General features: G+C 40.5%; 1 protein-coding gene and 1 long non-coding RNA gene across 7 annotated transcripts in view; one reads left to right on the plus strand and one right to left on the minus strand.

Annotated features, from left to right (window-relative positions):
• Positions 1-17,202, plus strand: part of LOC134819744 (catenin delta-2-like) — a 40,785-nt gene that overhangs the window by 15,246 nt on the left and 8,337 nt on the right. For all 6 annotated transcript variants that reach the window (XM_063829862.1, XM_063829863.1, XM_063829866.1 and 3 more), the window contains 9 exons: positions 171-274; positions 465-639; positions 909-1,160; positions 1,700-1,848; positions 5,098-5,186; positions 6,231-6,378; positions 9,925-10,066; positions 10,280-10,397; positions 16,672-16,836. In XM_063829862.1, coding sequence (XP_063685932.1) covers positions 171-274; positions 465-639; positions 909-1,160; positions 1,700-1,848; positions 5,098-5,186; positions 6,231-6,378; positions 9,925-10,066; positions 10,280-10,397; positions 16,672-16,836 — 1,342 coding nt within the window. The remainder of the gene's footprint in view (positions 1-170; positions 275-464; positions 640-908; positions 1,161-1,699; positions 1,849-5,097; positions 5,187-6,230; positions 6,379-9,924; positions 10,067-10,279; positions 10,398-16,671; positions 16,837-17,202) is intronic.
• Positions 7,427-8,171, minus strand: LOC134819976 (uncharacterized). Its single transcript, XR_010160831.1, has 3 exons — positions 8,100-8,171; positions 7,825-7,923; positions 7,427-7,607 (listed from the first exon to the last, which is right to left on the minus strand). It is a non-coding gene; the product is annotated as an uncharacterized LOC134819976 (long non-coding RNA).

Below are 17,202 nucleotides of genomic sequence, written 5' to 3' on the forward strand. Positions count from 1 at the left end.
AACCTTCACGTTCACCAGTTAATGAGACAAAGTACGGTACCCCATCTAGATTATAGGTTGACTTACCCAACTTATAATTCTGTAGCTACAGTCGATTCAAAGTTTATGATTGTAAATGTACCAAAGTTTTAGTGACCCCCCACATTCCAATAACACCACTTAAATTTCAGTGACTCCCCGCCCAGTTCCCCTGACAATGTGCTAGGCAGTAAACCTTCTGATATTGACAAACTCTACAAACAGTTCTACAGAGAGAACGCTCACACTCCTTCAGGTAATTCCTCGCAGTTCTAAGTCTGTCTGTTTGTTTGTGGATTTGTAGATATTTGTCTGTTTGTCTGTTTGTTTTTGGGTTAGTAAATGGTTGTCCGTTTGTGTAATATGATACGCACTCTCACTAACTATTCTTATCTGAACAACTATTCTCCTTGATTTAATCTCCTTTAAAATGACCACTCCCCCAGACCTAGGTCTTCAGTTCAGGGCCCCCTCAGATCTAGACTACTACCCCACAAAACAGACCCCTAAAGTGTACCCCAAGTCCCCTAAACCCGCTCCTAAAACATACGGTGCACACAGCTCTGCTCTTCTTACTTCTAGTATCAGGAGTCATAATGGTTCTTCAAGTGGTCTCTCCAGGTACAGTTTATTATTATTTTCTTATTAGTGAGGGGTGAAGACTTAGGAGGAACTCCAGGGAGTGATTCTCCTCTCTCTGTTTTATATCATTCGAAAGACTTCCTAAGGACTTAATTAAGCATGCTAAGTTTAGTTTAACAGAAATTCTATCGCCTTATCCTGTCTTTTAGTTCTTATGATAGAAGGATAAAGTCGACATGAAATTTACTGAGTTCCTAACTGGCTCAGTTGTTCCATCCTTTATAGAAATCCAATAATCACCCCCACAGGCCGGGTTCAAGACACAGCTCGAACAACAGCGGACCCCCACCGTACAGTGTGACAGGTGTGTCCTCCCTAGCGGGGGGTGCGACCCCTTCTGTTGGGGGTGCGACCCCTTCTGTGGGGGGTGCGACCCCTTCTGTGGGGGGTTTACCTCCTACTTTAAATTCAGTATTACACTCGGACACAATGCCGTATTGTGGGGCAAGCTCGTGTAGTGGCAGTCAAGCTAACATCTTCGCCAGTACACCTCTCTCCTTGTAAGTTTTTATTTTGATCTGAACTTTTTTATCTTCTTAGGTTTCATCCGTGAAAGTCTTGGCTCTTGTTGGCTTCTGACAAAGGTTTAACTGAACTAGTATAAATATATTTAAGCATTATTATCGCAATTAATTTAATGAAAATCCAAACTTCTACTTAGATTACGGAGTCATTGCCCTTACTTCTTGAACTTTCTAAATCTCACGGTTTTTGTGGCCACTCTGACACTTTACTAAAGGTGTTCAGTGTTTACATGATAAAGCGAGCGCTGGATAGCTTTGCTTTACATATTATGTAGGGAAAACGGGTCAATGTTATTCCTAGTTCAGTCTTACCTTTCTGAAACGTTTCTAATCTCTTACGAGGTTGATTTATGGTTTATAATTTATATCACTTGTTTTTACTTTATTTCGCTTGTTTTATACAATGTGACTACCTCACTCTCAGCTCTGAGATCAATAATATGTCCATAGCAGTCTAAAATATTTTGCTAAAACAAAATATTTTATAAAAAATAAAGCTGTTCCCCCTCTTTTAGTGACGTGATGTCAGGGCGTAACTCCCAGTCATCAGGCCGCTACACCCCCTCCCCCTCCTGCGATCTCCTCGACTCAGGCACCAGGAAGATGTTGAATACCTCTACTGGGGACCACATGTTCACATCTGGTTCCAGTATCGCTGAAAGGGGTGAGTTAATGACAGTGTGAGTACAGTGTGACTACAGTGTGACGACAGTGTGACGACAGTGTGATTATAGTGTCACTACATTGCTGACAAACTTACTAACAAGCTGACTCGATAACAAAGTCAGTGTCAACTCACTAGCTGACAAAGACACTAAGTGAATAAGCGACTAAGTGACACGACAGAATGCTGAGTGACAAACATGGGAAATTAACCCATTTCACTATACTGTTAGTAAATTCCAGTCAATCTCAATCAGTGGGCCTGAGTCCTGGCATTTTAATTCGTTCCTGTCCGAATGGCTACTGGACAGTTGTCGGTCACCCGTCTGAAAGTCCGATACTTGATCTGAGATCAGTCCTAGTCCTGCAGTCTGCAGTACATGACACTATGACACTATGACAGGTGTGTCTCAGTGCTATACAAGCTGGGTTCGCCTGATTGCACCTCATATCCTCCTCCTTTACAGACCACGTGACACTGTTAATGTACCACGTGATATCTTCAGTAACCATAGCGACACTTCCTTGAATGTCACGTGATATCGTCAGTAACCACGGCAACACTCCCTCCAGCGAACTGTGGGCCTGGTCTTGTCATGCAATCTAGTGTCATGCAATCTGTACTGCTGCACGTCTCCCAGTAACTCTTTAGTCTCTTTGTTGTACTGTAACATTGCGGTCCGTGTTTTATTTGACTCTTTGCGATTTGAGGTTTATTCAAATTGAAACTCGTTCTAGTATAGAGCACTAGATTCATTTTTATGACAATAGCAAACTGATCACATTCCTTGATAAGTAGTTTTTGTTAGATATCATTAATAACTTACAAATTATTTATTCTTTGTTTTTGTAAGACTTTATTAATAACTTAGTTTTGTTAGATGTTAGGTCACAGTGTAAGCAGTGACACGTTTGCTAGTTGTACGACCCTTTGTAGAACTCGCAAGTGTAAGCGTTCAGGTGAATTTATCTGTTTGTTAGTTAGTTAGTTAGTTAGTTAGTTAGTTAGTTGGTTAGTTGGTTAGTTAGTTAGTTAGTTAGTTAGTTAGTTAGTTAGTTAGTTAGTTAGTTAGTTAGTTAGTTAGTTAGTTAGTTAGTTAGTTAGTTAGTTAGTTAGTTGGTTGGTTAGTTAGTAAGTTAGTAAGTTAGTAAGTTAGTAAGTTAGTAAGTTAGTAAGTTAGTAAGTTAGTAAGTTAGTAAGTTAGTAAGTTAGTAAGTTAGTAAGTTAGTAAGTTAGTGAGTTAGTTAGTTAGTTGGTTAGTTCGTGTTTTGTAATAGAGATTAGAGGTCAAATTCTAAATTTCGATTCTTTATTGCAATTTCATGCTTTTAACAGCCAGTTTTGAGTTTTTCCAGACCCTACTTAATAAATATGATTTACAACTTCTGATTGAACCTTTGGACAATTAGACGGCTACATTCTATGATATGCATTATGCACATGACTAATTTCTTAAACCCCATACCAAAAATTCATCAAAATAAAGACGGCTTCTAGCTATTACATAGTACGATGAGAAGATAATATGTGTCCTGATAAAACGTTAAATACTCACCTCCATTTAATTTCTTTTGAAACCGTGCTATAAAAATTCTAGCAAGAGTTTCAGTGAACCGTACACGCAACGTCTTGGATGATTTTATCGGGTTTCTTTCATCTCCAGCGAGGCTCGTTATACCATGAGTTATTCACGAAATTTGCATCAACATGCATCTCGATACAATATACAAGTACCCCGCCCAAACCAGTTCATGGTGAAGTGTCTGGTGTAAGGCGCCGTTATTACACAACGGTTACTTAGCCTGGATTTTCAGACTTTGGGACACCAGTTTTGGGGCATACCAGGCTGCATTTAGCAGGTTTATCCCCGTTTTATCCAATTATCTACTTCCCCTTAGTGCACGTAACACTCACACTTTACTAGCTGGCTAGGTGCCAGGACTTGTCCCCCATTGGTTAATGTGGCTCTGTTCTGGGTTGTGATTGGTTACTGGTTAGAGTTCTGTCTGAGTGTAATAGTCTTGTTGTTTTCAACATTCGCACACCTTCCTCCCGCCCATTAATGTGTACAGGAGTTTCAACCAATCACACTCTAGAATTTATATCACGTGACTACTCATTAACCAATGCGCGCGCAGGACTGTGCACGTGCGCCGCGATGTCACGTGTTAAGGTAACGTTGGGATAGTGTATGCGCTTGTTATAATATGCATTGTCCATGTTTGTCTTGTATGTTACAACTTTTTGAGACCTCTTCACATCATCATGCCGCCTGACCTGATAATCGGGAAGATGAGTAAGTTCCAACAGTCTAGAACCTACCAGAACGTACTAGAACATACTAGAAAGTGCTGGGAACTTCAAGAAAGTCCCCTACTTTAACCCACCTAATTACGTAATCTCACACGTCGCCCCTCTCATTGTTCAACAAATCGGTACATTTCCTCGTAGTATACCACACACACACACTCTCTCTCTCTCTGTTAAGTGCCCCACTGTCACTCACACACTCTCTCACTGGTCTGCATCCTGCCACCATGACCGGTTGGTCCACTTGTAACCTCTAGTTGTGGGTTTGCAGCAGTTTGTTGCTCTCGTTTATGTGAAGTCTTGTGTGATTACTATTGGTATTCTTTTAGTTTGGTATGGCTAGGTCTCGCGTTAAACCGAGTTTAACTCTCTCTACAATCTGTGAGTGCTGATCATTTCTTCTTGTGCTGATATTGCTGTATTAATGTTGAGAGTAATAAAAATAGTGAGTAATAATACTCAATAACCCCACCTCAAATCATACTATACCATGAAGGCTCTTATGGACGTGTTTAAATTCCCATAAAGAATAAGGATGCGTCCCTTTGTCCTATAAAGCTATAACAAATAACACCACTAGAAGTTTTACATTTGTCAAACATGGTACAGTGCACGTCCAGCTAGTTGCTTGTATTTGATGTTGTCTTAGTAGTTGTTAATAGTATGAGCGGGTGTTTTGTTTTTGGTAAGCTGCTTCTATTGCTGCTGTGTTTTCTTAACACATGATGTAACATAGTCTTACTATTCACTACTGACTTACAAGTACAACACTTATTCGAGACACCACTTATTCGAGACACCACTGACTAAAGAAAAACGTCCCCGATTTGTATCGTTAAATCGAAAATAAAAACCAACAAAATATCTAAATTGTAACTTGAACCTGTTGAAACTGCTGATTTGTCACAAGGATATATATTAACGTTCCTTGTCCCTCAGCAATCTCGCCTCCCATCCAGACACCAGTTACTCGGGGGTACGCTTCTTCAATGCCAGTACTGGACACCGAGAACATTGAACCTAACAAGGTTTGTAACATTAATACTTTCTACGCAACTGTATTTAGTTATGTTTAATAAATTAGTTATTTAATCAGTTATGTTTAATAAATTATTTGAATTGTTTTAGTAAAGCTTCCTCAAAAGATCTGCACCTTTTAGTCAGTCAACAAATATAGCGTTAGAGGTTACTGAATACTGTTTAATTTAGGGTTATGGTTATGAACCGGATACTTTTCACTGGTAGTCGGGTGTGACTTTAAATATTGTAATGTTAGATCCTAAAGATAACCTACAAATTGAAATTCCCACACTTTGTTAATTATATTCCCAGTAATCAATTACATGACTTCCCAAATTAGCTCCTTAAAGACGTCAGTTAATGCTCGGCTGGAGCCCCAAAACTTCATCAGGCGTCCACCAATCAGTGAACAGTATCCCGTTATTAACCAATCAGAGCGCGGTATAAAATCACGTGATATGACTTGCAGGATCCATTGTGCAGCTGACTTCCTGGTTTTATTGTCTCCAGCTCTGCTGTCTGCAGCGAAAAGAGTTACATTTATTTTAGACAACTGTATTTACTAGCGGAGCTATTTGTTGTGTATTGATTTATCTTAGTTGCAAAGCCACCACCGTGGTCATTGAAGGTTGAGGTCTAGCCTCCAACTTTACTTGTTTGTTGTTATTCTGAGGAAAATGACGCGGACTCTTAACATCCTGCATCTCCCTTGGAAACCCGTTTACCTGCTGAATAACGTATGTCAGCCTCCCGCATTCATCAATCTTTATTTTATTTGGCGTTGAACGACTACTGAGTCTCACGGAATGTTCTGGGGTTCTGAAAGTATCTTATGTTCTGTAATTAGACTCGATAAAACAGAAAGTCTAGCTCCAACTTATTGCTCCTACTCCCTTGGCTGAAGTTTTCCCGGCAGAACAGTCATTTTCTTTAAGCGAGTTGGGAGAAATCCATTCAAAGCGTCCTTGAACCTGATTTGATAAATTAACCACCAACCAACGTACTTATTAACCAGCGATTTTGAATATTGACTTAACTGACCGTCTGATCAGGGTTGTGGTGGATACGTGGACAGTAACAAACTGGCCGGAGCACGGACCGCCTCTCAGATCTCCTACAACAACTCCAGGATAACAAACCTCTCCAGACAGTCGCTCAACAAGAGACCTGCTAAGAAGTGCTCTGATAACACCAGTGCAGGTCAGTCACAGTTCAAACCGGATCCCTTTATTTACTGGGTCCCTTTATTTACCGGGTCCCTATATTTACTGAGTCCCTCTATTTAACCGGGCTTGGTTCATGGAAGATGATGGTTAACTAGAAATCTGATTTACATAATATCTTGAGAATTATTAACAATGATCACTTGGGGGCCTTTTTGATAAACTAGGGATGTACATTGTACATTACTTAAAAGAAAAGGTGGAGTGGCTGGAACCTTCCGATTAAGGAAACCTTATCGTAATTTAATTTTCTTTTCCACGAGCAAATTATAACGTAATTTTAGAAAAGAAAGCTTAATTGATTCAAACAAAGCTGCTTACAAATTTGGTTGCGCTAAATTCATTTTTCATACATTTTGAAGTATTAACATTCGCTACAATACAGTGAAACTATGCTATGTGTTTAAGAATGTTATCAGTTGAAATCATAAATGTAACAAGTTGTTTTAAAAAAGCTTCTCGATCGATCACAAGATATAGATACCGTTATTTATTATGCTTTATAATAAGCCACATCTCCCACAACAATTTAAACCACTTTTTACAGTGAATGTTGCGATATTTTTATTAATCCCAAATAATCACTCTTATCTAGATAATCAATTATACGATGATGACATGGAAATATATGGTGCCAAAATTCCAACTTAGTACGTTGTTTAACAATCAATACTGCATAACTCTTAAATTCAAGAATCAAATGTGTAATCAATATCACCTCTTACTAAGCTCACATGACCATAACGTGAGAACCATTAGTGTTTTTGTGCTAATTCCACTCAATAATATAAAACTGTTTGTAAGAGGTATACAATTTACAGGCTCACTAACTTGATAATAAAATCATAACACATGCTAAAGAAACTGGGTGAAAAGAACTCAGCAAACATTAAAAAAGTTGGACTCTATGAGTCAGTGTCGTCCCCGGCCTATGATCGTCCCCGCTCTATGAGTCAGTGTCGTCCCCGGCCTATGATCGTCCCCGGCCTATGAGTCAGTGTCGTCCCAGGTCTATGATCGTCCCCGGTCTATAAGACAGTGTCGTCCCCGGCCTATGATCGTCCCCGGTCTATAAGTCAGTGTCGTCCCCGGCCTATGATCGTCCCCGGTCTATAAGACAGTGTCGTCCCCACTCCTCACACCCATAATGAGCTTCCATAAAGTGAGCCATAACTCCTGATGTTATCCCGGCATCCTTAAAGTGCTCTGAAATAATAGTATTGTGTTATTGGTAGGGGGGGGGGGGGGGGGTTCAAATTTTTGCAATAATGACATCGCGTTACTGGTCATTAGATATTATTACAGTACCTTACAGCCTAATACTGATAGAAAAACCACATAATGATATACTGATTGTTCAAGTGTGTCATATTATATTCCTACATATTCCAAATTTGTATCTACTCGCTTGTTCGAAACTTACCAACCATTGTGAACTCGAAGGGTTTGCAGTTTTCATCTCGGTGGTAGTGCCGGAAGTGTTGAATCACATTCTCCGTCATGTTCGTGCCCACAAACCTTTCTGAAATGATAAGTGCAATGAACACCAAGAATGTCAAAGTTTAAAGTTCACTTTACAAAAACCTTACAGTAAACCGTATAGTTATTTTGTAGAAACTGATTTTAAATAAATGAATAAACAAAAAATGTAGTAACGATAATAACAGAAAAAACAGAAGCATTCCTAACATCACTAACCCAACATATTCCAACTGGTGGTGAGTTTCTGGAACAGCTCATTTGAAAAGACCTTGTTGAAATATGGGGGAGAGCAGGAATACCCACCGGTACCCTCCAGCTCAGATGTTACCACCTCCAGCCCAGATGTTACCACCTCCAGCTCAGATGTTACCAACTCAGCTCAGATGTTACCACAGCTCAGATGTTACCCCCTTCATCTCAGATGTTACCCCTTTCAGCTCAGATGTTACCCCCTTCAGCTCAGATGTTACCCCCTTCAGCTCAGATTTTACCCCCTTCAGCCTCCTCCGACCTACTAAGTTCCTCCTCCGACCTACTAAGTTCCTCCTCCGACCTACTAACTTGGGCCTCTGCTCTGTCCAGCCTTCCAGTCACACTTGCCAGCTCCTCCCTCAACTTAGTTACTAATTCCTCTAGCTCACCTACAGTGTCTTCTCTCGGCTCACACACTTCTACCTCAGTCACAGACCCACTTCGTGGTCTCTCCACAATGTCTTCCCATTGAAGGACCCTAGTATCAGAGAATTCCCCTAGATCATAACAAAGTCCCCCCTCTGCTATTCTCTTTACTTCGGCCGGCTGCAGTACGTTGGAGTATATATTAAACTGAAAAAGTTCTCCTCCAAACGCATAAAAAAGGTGTCCACCATTACCAGCAGTCATTACCAAACAGTAAATTCCCTCCCATTCCCAGGCTTCTCGAACCTGACTGTGTTGTTCCTACCAAATCACCTTCTAGGTATACCTTTATAGTCCTGGAGGCTAAAGACCATGTTGCGCAATAACTGAACTACGTGCCTACTGGTACTGGGTAAGGGCCAATTATGTTCTCCAAACCGTGAGTAAATATGAATCTGTTATAGCTCTCCATTAGACGCTATAAGAATCGCGGCGCCTTCATTAGTGACGTATGATAACACCATCGGCCTTGCACCTGACGTGTGGGAACGTTTGATCCATGAACAGATGGACAGAGAATCTTGGAACGGGGCCATGTCATAATCGAAAGTTATGATATCGCCGACAGAACCTCGAAATTTCAGGGCACTATACTGCTTATCATTTGATGCAACTACGGGCAGGTAGAATAAGTAGATAACACAAAGAGAAACATTGCTGCGAGGTTCGATTGTGAAGTGAAGGTAGAATTATTGTTATAAGTAGTCTGGGGTGTTCGGAGACGATGAAAAGGAACTTCCTGGAGCAAAACTGATTACTCCTAACATGATGATGAACTAGTACTGAACCGGGAAAGTTAAAATGTTAGATAAGCTAGCTGGGTGGCACGGCAAACCTCGTTAACCAAGGCATTCTCCAACTTGATGATTCATCTCGCATTTATTTTGGGATTCACTTTAAGTTCAGAAACCTAACATGATGATAATGCAGTCTGGTATTATAACTTTATATTATATGAGATGGTTGTTGGAGGACATAGGACAAGGTTGCGAGATAAGATAAGATTATCGCTTGCTCAACACAATTTTGATAATTTGATCAAATCGTTGAGATTTGTTAATTATACTCCCACTTTAAAAATTCATGGGATTTAAAATTGGATATTTAAATATTATTTTTGGTTAACTGCAAGCACCCTCTAATTGCAAATTAAACGGACTACTATGATGTTAGGTGACCTCATATCAGAGAAACGGCAATTTTTTAATTTGTCGGCCTCACGAACAAACCCGAGATGTCGTTTGTCAACTACCCCCCCCCCTCCCCTCCCCTTTCATTACTTCTTCATAAACTACACAACCTCCCAAAAAACAGAGTCACGTGTGTTGTTAACCATCTCATCTGACCTCCCCTCCTCTTTCAGGTTCCTCCACCAGTTCTGAGCCGGAGTTACAGGACATTCTTAACATTCTGACGGGGAGTTCCAACCTTGCTTTGGTGAACACGGCAGCTGGCGCTCTCCAACACCTTTCTTACGGTAGCGACCTCATGAAGAACAAGATAAGGTTAGTTATTGTACGGTTAACAAAATATCTGGCTAGAAAATATCTGGTTAGATGATATCTGGTTAAATGATATCTGGTAAGATGATATCGGGTTAAATGATATCTGGACCAATGATATCTAGTTATAAATCTAGTTAGATCGCCCAAAGTAAAAGTAAGTAGATGATATGCTGTTAGAACTATCTCCAATCTAACACCTAGTCCCCCTCCCAGAGATGCCGGAGCTATCCCAATCCTAGTGCACATGTTATCTCTTGATGACCTGGTGTGTATCTCCTCACTGGGCGTTCTCCGAAACCTCTCATTCGGCAAAAACAACCATCTCAACCGGGTAGGTCTTATGTGTATACGTTTCTCACTTTGTTAGTTAGTTAGTTGGTTTGTTTGGCCCTCTGTTAGTTTGTTCGTTAGTTTGTTCTTTAGTTTGTTCGTTAGTTTGTTGGTCTACAAGTGTATCCTCTTAACAATGTTTTCGTAGTTTAACACCACGCTAAAAGAACAGTTGTCCTCGTATACTCTTTTTGTGGTGCAGGGTTCCAACTCCTCGCAAAATAACAGTGTATTAGCTTGTTTAAAACTAGTTTGGTAGGTGGCATGAGAAATCAAAAAAGGTTATCAGAAAAGAAGGAAAAGATGAGAGCTACGAGCTTAGTGTTTCTAGAGTCCACCTGAATAAGCCCTGCCGTTGAATGGCAACTACTCTGCTGTTCAGTACTCTTTCCCTGGACAATGGATCCAAAACGTTATACGCTATTTCAAGTACAATACCACTGTACATTGCATTGTACATTGCAACATTGTACATTGTCATTGCAACATTGTACATTGTACATTGTTGGTAACTCTGTTCTGACCGATGGAACATCCCTGTGTTCCGCAGTTCTTATTGAATGACGTCACAACACTCCTTATAAGGTAGTCACGTGGTGTTCTGATGACGTCACAACACTCCTTATAAGGTAGTCACGTGGTGTTCTGATGACGTCACAACACTCCTTATAAGGTAGTCACGTGGTGTTCTGATGACGTCACAACACTCCTTATAAGGTAGTCACGTGGTGTTCCTATTGCATGAAGCAGGATGCAACATTAATGAATACCCTTCCTCCTCCATTGCTTGGTCCGATAGGACTACATTTTACCATAGTTTATACCCCTGGGGCCTGGGTTAACGCCCTTTTCACTATCTAAATTCCATAACTTTGTGCTATCCATCTCCGAGATCTGTCAATGTTTTATCACGCAGTATTATATACAATCAGATATAGCCGAGGGACCGGCGCACGACCTGCCAACAATACATTAGCTGTTATATTATCAAGCTGAGGGACACGTTTTCTTTGTGGTCATGCAGAAAGATATCGTGCTTATTTCACTTCTTTGTGATGGCCGATCTCTACAGTAAGCTTATAACGAGCGATATGTTGATTTTATTCGCATTCTCCGCTTGTTATAGTTAGCAGTCAACATACCGACCGTAGTACTGGAATACCGCCAGAGATTCAACAAGTTGCTTGTAAAAGTGTTACGTGCGATCGATTGGATTAATTCTTCTTACTTCTTGCCTTCTCTTTGCTGCAAATCTATTTACTGATGTAGTCTCACTGATTTTTAATTAAACTTTGATCGTAAGCTGTAGTCAGCGATACGAACCGTGACTATAAAATCCACCTAATTTATTGCAATATTTTTCTAAAAATAGCAAGGGTTACAAGATTATTTGCTCCTTAATCCCGTATTATTAGTGTAGCGTGATAAACTAAATGAGTCGTCTGTTCTACATACCAGAGTTGGCAATTTAATCGAGTTTTTGAATCAGTGAATTCTTTGCAACCCGCCGTCTGCAACTGTGCAGTTCTGTTAACTTTCGTGTTCCCAGATTTAATTAAAATAGTTCGTTCCTAATTTAATAGCTGTTTAACCGCTGCGTTTAATTTAAGAAGGGTTGCAGGATTATTAAATTACTCAGTAGAATGGTTTCATTTCTGCAAATTTTAAACAAGTTATAGTGCGAATTTTTTGCATTTTAAATTGCTTTTTTACCCTCTCGGTAGGCCCTCATGGCCCACTTTCTATACCGTGATTTGTAGACTGAAAACCCGTCCTACGGACGCCTATAAGTTTGTTATAAACCAAGTAAGAAGATAAGTTGTTGGAACATCTAAGCAGTATTTCCGAATGACGTGTCAACATTCCTTATAAGGAATTCAAGTGTTATTTCTTATTTGGAGGTAAACTGCTGTGGAGTATTCAATACTCGGCTTGACGTTTCTTTTTAATGTTATTCCTTATAAGTTTTCTACACAGAAAGTCCCAGGATTGGTTAATTCTACACGACTTACGTCCACTCAAGCTATGTATTGAGCTAATATTTGTAAAGACCAGCATCTCGAGCGGTTCTCTCTCCCCTTTTGTGTATTTCTGACCCCACCCTGTAGATGCTCCCCTCTTTTGTATCTTCGTGTGACCTTTACCGTGCCCCTGTTCTTCGCTATATTCTGTGCTGGTCAAAAATTGTATCTGATAATAATAATTTTAATTTCAAATTGCGGCCGAATAGGGACAGTTCCAACTTCCTTTCGTAAACAAAAACTCCATAACTACTAAATATTTTAACGCATCATAAAATAAACACCACCCCAAATAACTGAATTCCACCCCGAAATGACTAGATATGAACTATTCCCTCCCACCACTACAATGTGGTAATACCACACCATATACAGTGTGGTATTACCATACCACTTACCTGCTGTACTCAACTGTCAGAGTAAAGGTTAATGACGCTGCACTGACAACCCCAACCACTGCCTTATAAGCACTTCTCGGAAAATATTTGGGATATTTAGGGATCTATTGCTGAGTCCGTTTTGCGATTTGCTTGAGAGGCTCATAATTTGCTGACTGAATCTCGTGTTGGCACAGTGTCCATAATGTTCTGATACGCGTTTGTAAAAGTTATTACTCTCTGTACTGTACTACAAGTAACATTATATTGTATTGATGACAAAGGATGCGTACATATTCCAGTGCATATAATTATAATACTACCCATGTTTTGAAACACTATATTATAACCGGTGACATTTAAAACCCGCGCATTAATTACACGAAGAGAGAGAGAGAGAGATCACTAGATCCTTCCTCTGACGTTTACTCCTCAGTATAACAAATACACTGAGTTGCAGTTCCAGATAATGGCTTCTTAATCACTTAATCACATAATCACTTAATGATCCTACTAGTCGTGGTGCTTGCTGTGTGTATGTGTATAACTCGTTTTCTTATTGTACTACGCTCTTGTTTGGCTTGCATGTGTGTAGGAAATGGTTGATGTGTTTGTTTGTTCTGCTTTTTCTCTTGAAACTGGCTAACTTTTTTTCCAAAATTCTCGTTTTGTTTGACTTGTTTTTGAAGTTTTGTTTTTGTTTTATGACATTGAAACATTATGTTATATTGGGAAAGGTATTTAATTGATCTCGTATGTATGATTGCAATCTTTGCATTGCAAGCTTTCTCTCTCTACTGACCGCAAATCGCATACATATATAGATGTAGTTAGCAGCCGGAGCATAAATCATTTATTTATATTTATGGACCTAAGAGTTTGCAAGATTGACAGATTCGAAGTTGGTGATTGAGGTCATCGCTTTACGCAATCAGCATGTTAAGAAAAAATGTTGGTACCTTTACCGCCAGCTTCAAATCATATTTACTATTTTGTTTGAATAGACTTTAGTTTTAGGATTTAAAAAAACATTCCTTGCAAATTTCGTCGGCCCAATTCCCAACCCTTGCCCTTTCTTTTTTTTAATCCTATTCTAAAGCACCCACCGCATTCCTCATTCGTAATTACAATAATCGATGAAGTTCATCTTCAAAGTCTTCGCCGAGCTAGTGGTACCAGAGCTAGTGGTACCAGAGCTATAACAGGAATACCCGAATAGCACTGAGGCATCAGTAACACCCAAAGTTTCATCCAGAGCAACACCGTGTATTTCCATATAATAACATCCAGTCTTTCGTCTGGTTCCATCTTACCAGAGCAGGGGTGACAGGTATTTTACAAGCTCACTGCCTCTCCATTGATAATTTTAGTGCAGACTCACAGCATCAGCACTCAGCAATCAGTAGCACTATCTTAGTGTGGATCTCTCGGTGACGCTCCAAAATTGAAGGCAGAATCTTAACAGAGTTTCCATACCATCTAGGGAGCATGGGGAGAATAAAAAGAAGAACGGACTCCATGCACTCGCAGATATTAAACCACAGACCTCACTGGGATTTCCTGAGATCTGTTACACCGCCACCTCTTCGAGAGATGGAAGTAACAGGACATTCTCATCGATCTGCTTTCAAATGGCAAAACATCCCGCCTTCTCCCAAGCAACAAAACGGAGCTGCTTACGACCAGCAGTTTATAAAGTTTCCTAAATTCGACATCAACCTGAACTCCCCCAATGCTGATGATTTACGGGAGGATATCCCTGCTATAAGTGAGATACCAACTCCAGGCCCAGCCTCACTCGACCCTAGGCCTGACTCCAGACCATCTTACATCCTTCTGAACGGAGGCCCTGCTTACCGATCAGGTTTAGCTGGTCCCACAAAGTTTACCCCAGAATCTCCCTACCGCACAATAACGCCACCCTCAGCTTCTACCTGGACCAAAAACCAGATATTCTCCCCAAAAGTGAAGCCCAAATCCCCTCTTATAGTGAAATGTTTGAACAATGAGTTGAAGTACAGTCCATGTGTGCTCGATCAGGAGTCTTATATAAACCGACTGAGTAATATTGAGTTCACACCAACCCTGGGAAGGGTGGTTGATAACAGCTACAACACCATTTGTGAATATTCGGATATAGAGCATCCTTGTTGTCCACCTAAACGAGAGAATAAAAACCCTGAAAGCAATAAAATTCTCGACCAAAGCTGTAACCAATTATCAGATCCGGAGAACATTGCTGATGGTGAGGGTGAGGGTGAGGGTGACTTCCCATCCCCCGCCACTGCAGTCATCACGGATACAACTTCCAGTTTCTCGGTTCTCAGTACCCCATTCTCATACGACGAATACCAGCCCAACTTTACAGATGAGCCTAGTCGATATTTGACAGGGTTGGAGGTCGACTACGGTTACCCTGGTGATGATGGTTATCTTAATCTCCGAGACTTGCTAGCTCCTCGAGACCTGGTGCTGTCAGGACAGGGAGAAGAGTTAGAGGTCAGGCTGGATGACTTTATACAGACTCCAGGAGCCAACACGCTCTGTTCGCCCTCTCAAGTAACAGTGTTTCCTGCGAACAAAGCCTCTGTGAGAAGCTCAGGGAACGGTGTCATATCCATGGCTAGACCCAGATCTTTGAGTATTAAAACTCTGGAATCTTATTTCAGACATGTTCAACCATTCAGATTCTCTAGTTCAAGGAACTCCTCCATAAAAGTTAACGTAGATTCATCGTACTCTCCGAAACAGCCAAAGTCAAAACAACTATTCTCCCCTGTAGACTCAGTCTTAAGTTTCTTCTGTCGGTCCAGCCCCAAAGTCTTCTCTCCAATTCTGTCGACTTCACCGTCTACTACCAAGCCTCCCCCAGGTACCTTACCTTCCCCTAAAGTATACCCTGAAAATATAAACTACCGTGCTATCCCTCTAAAACAAAACCAACTTCTTACCAGTCTCATTGAACACGACGTTAACCATAACAATGTCAGAAAAACGGGAAAATTCGCGAAATGCAAGAAAATACTCTCCCCTTTCCTCGTATCCCCCGTTAAATCGCCCTTCAAAATATTTTCAAGAAATGCTTCTCCCAAAAATACAACCTCTGACGAATACAATCCTTTAAAGGTTGGCAAGGATGGAATGAGCCGACCTGATATTCATTCAAACGGACCCACTTACCAGTCCAGTCCCTACCCATTGGATAATCATGTGTACTCAAATATAACCACAACAAACCAGCGCAACCGTCCTCCCTTATTGAACGGACACACACCGGGGCTTGATCCGAGTAGAGTGATAAACGTAGATCCCTCCTACATCCGTACCCCCACCATGGTAGCTTCTAACCAGGCAGGTAGAGAACTCTACCAGGTCAGTCTCCAGGACCGACAGTTGTCTCCAGAGGATCGGCAGCTACACAAGCTGAGTATTCTTGATGAGGGACTGTTCTGGGAGGGGTTCGACGGACCACGAGGGACCCCTGAGGGGGATGAGGTTTTGAAGGTTATCAGTAACTGTGAACCAACTGATATTTTGTTGCCTACTTTGTTGAAGGACAACGTGGTTAAAGTGGAGAGACGGCTTCTTTTTTACTTCAAGCAGTTGAAAAACGTGAAGTACTGCTATGATATTGTTGAGAAGGTGTGTCTGTCTGTCTGTCTGTCTGTCTGTCTGTCTGTCTGTCTGTCTGTCTGTCTGTCTGTCTGTCTGTCTGTCTGTCTGTCTGTCTGTCTGTCTGTCTGTCTGTCTGTCTGTCTGTCTGTCTGTCTGTCTGTCTGTCTGTCTGTCTGTTCATTCTGTTCATTCTGTTCATTCTGATTAATTTGAATTCCATATTTAATCTAAGTTACCATGGTTTAAAACTCCCCTCCCTCAGATTGCGATACAAGATGCTCATGGCATCACCCTTTTAGTACAGCTACTCAACACCACGGAGAGCTTTGAGATTCAGGAGCTGGTTACTGGTGTCTTCTGGAACCTTAGCTCTAGTGATACTCTCAAAATACCTATTCTCAAACAAGCACTCGAACCTCTTGTTAAGGTACTGATTATATGTTTTATTTGTAGATTGATTAATATCTAGATTTATTTTACTTTGATTGTTTATGAAGCTGTTAGAGAGTTTTCCTCCCTGATCTGCACATTCTACCGTTATGTAATAAGAACTTTTTAAATAGTATGAACCTAGATTTTAGCTTCTTAAAGCAAATATTACGTGTTATTCACCAACATTTTAAACATCTTTCACGGCAACCACTTTCCATCGCATGCATGTTAACTGAAATTGTTTTATATTTATCTCAGTACGATTTCAAAATAAATATCTCTGTAATGATAAAATTTTGCTTCCAAATATTTCTGATAGACACATTGACACAATTCCTGAAAATATTTGCGTAAATAAAGC

The sequence above is a fragment of the Bolinopsis microptera genome, chromosome 8, assembly GCF_026151205.1.
Source record: "Bolinopsis microptera isolate Bmic1 chromosome 8, MBARI_Bmic_1.0, whole genome shotgun sequence".
NCBI lineage: Eukaryota > Metazoa > Ctenophora > Tentaculata > Lobata > Bolinopsidae > Bolinopsis > Bolinopsis microptera.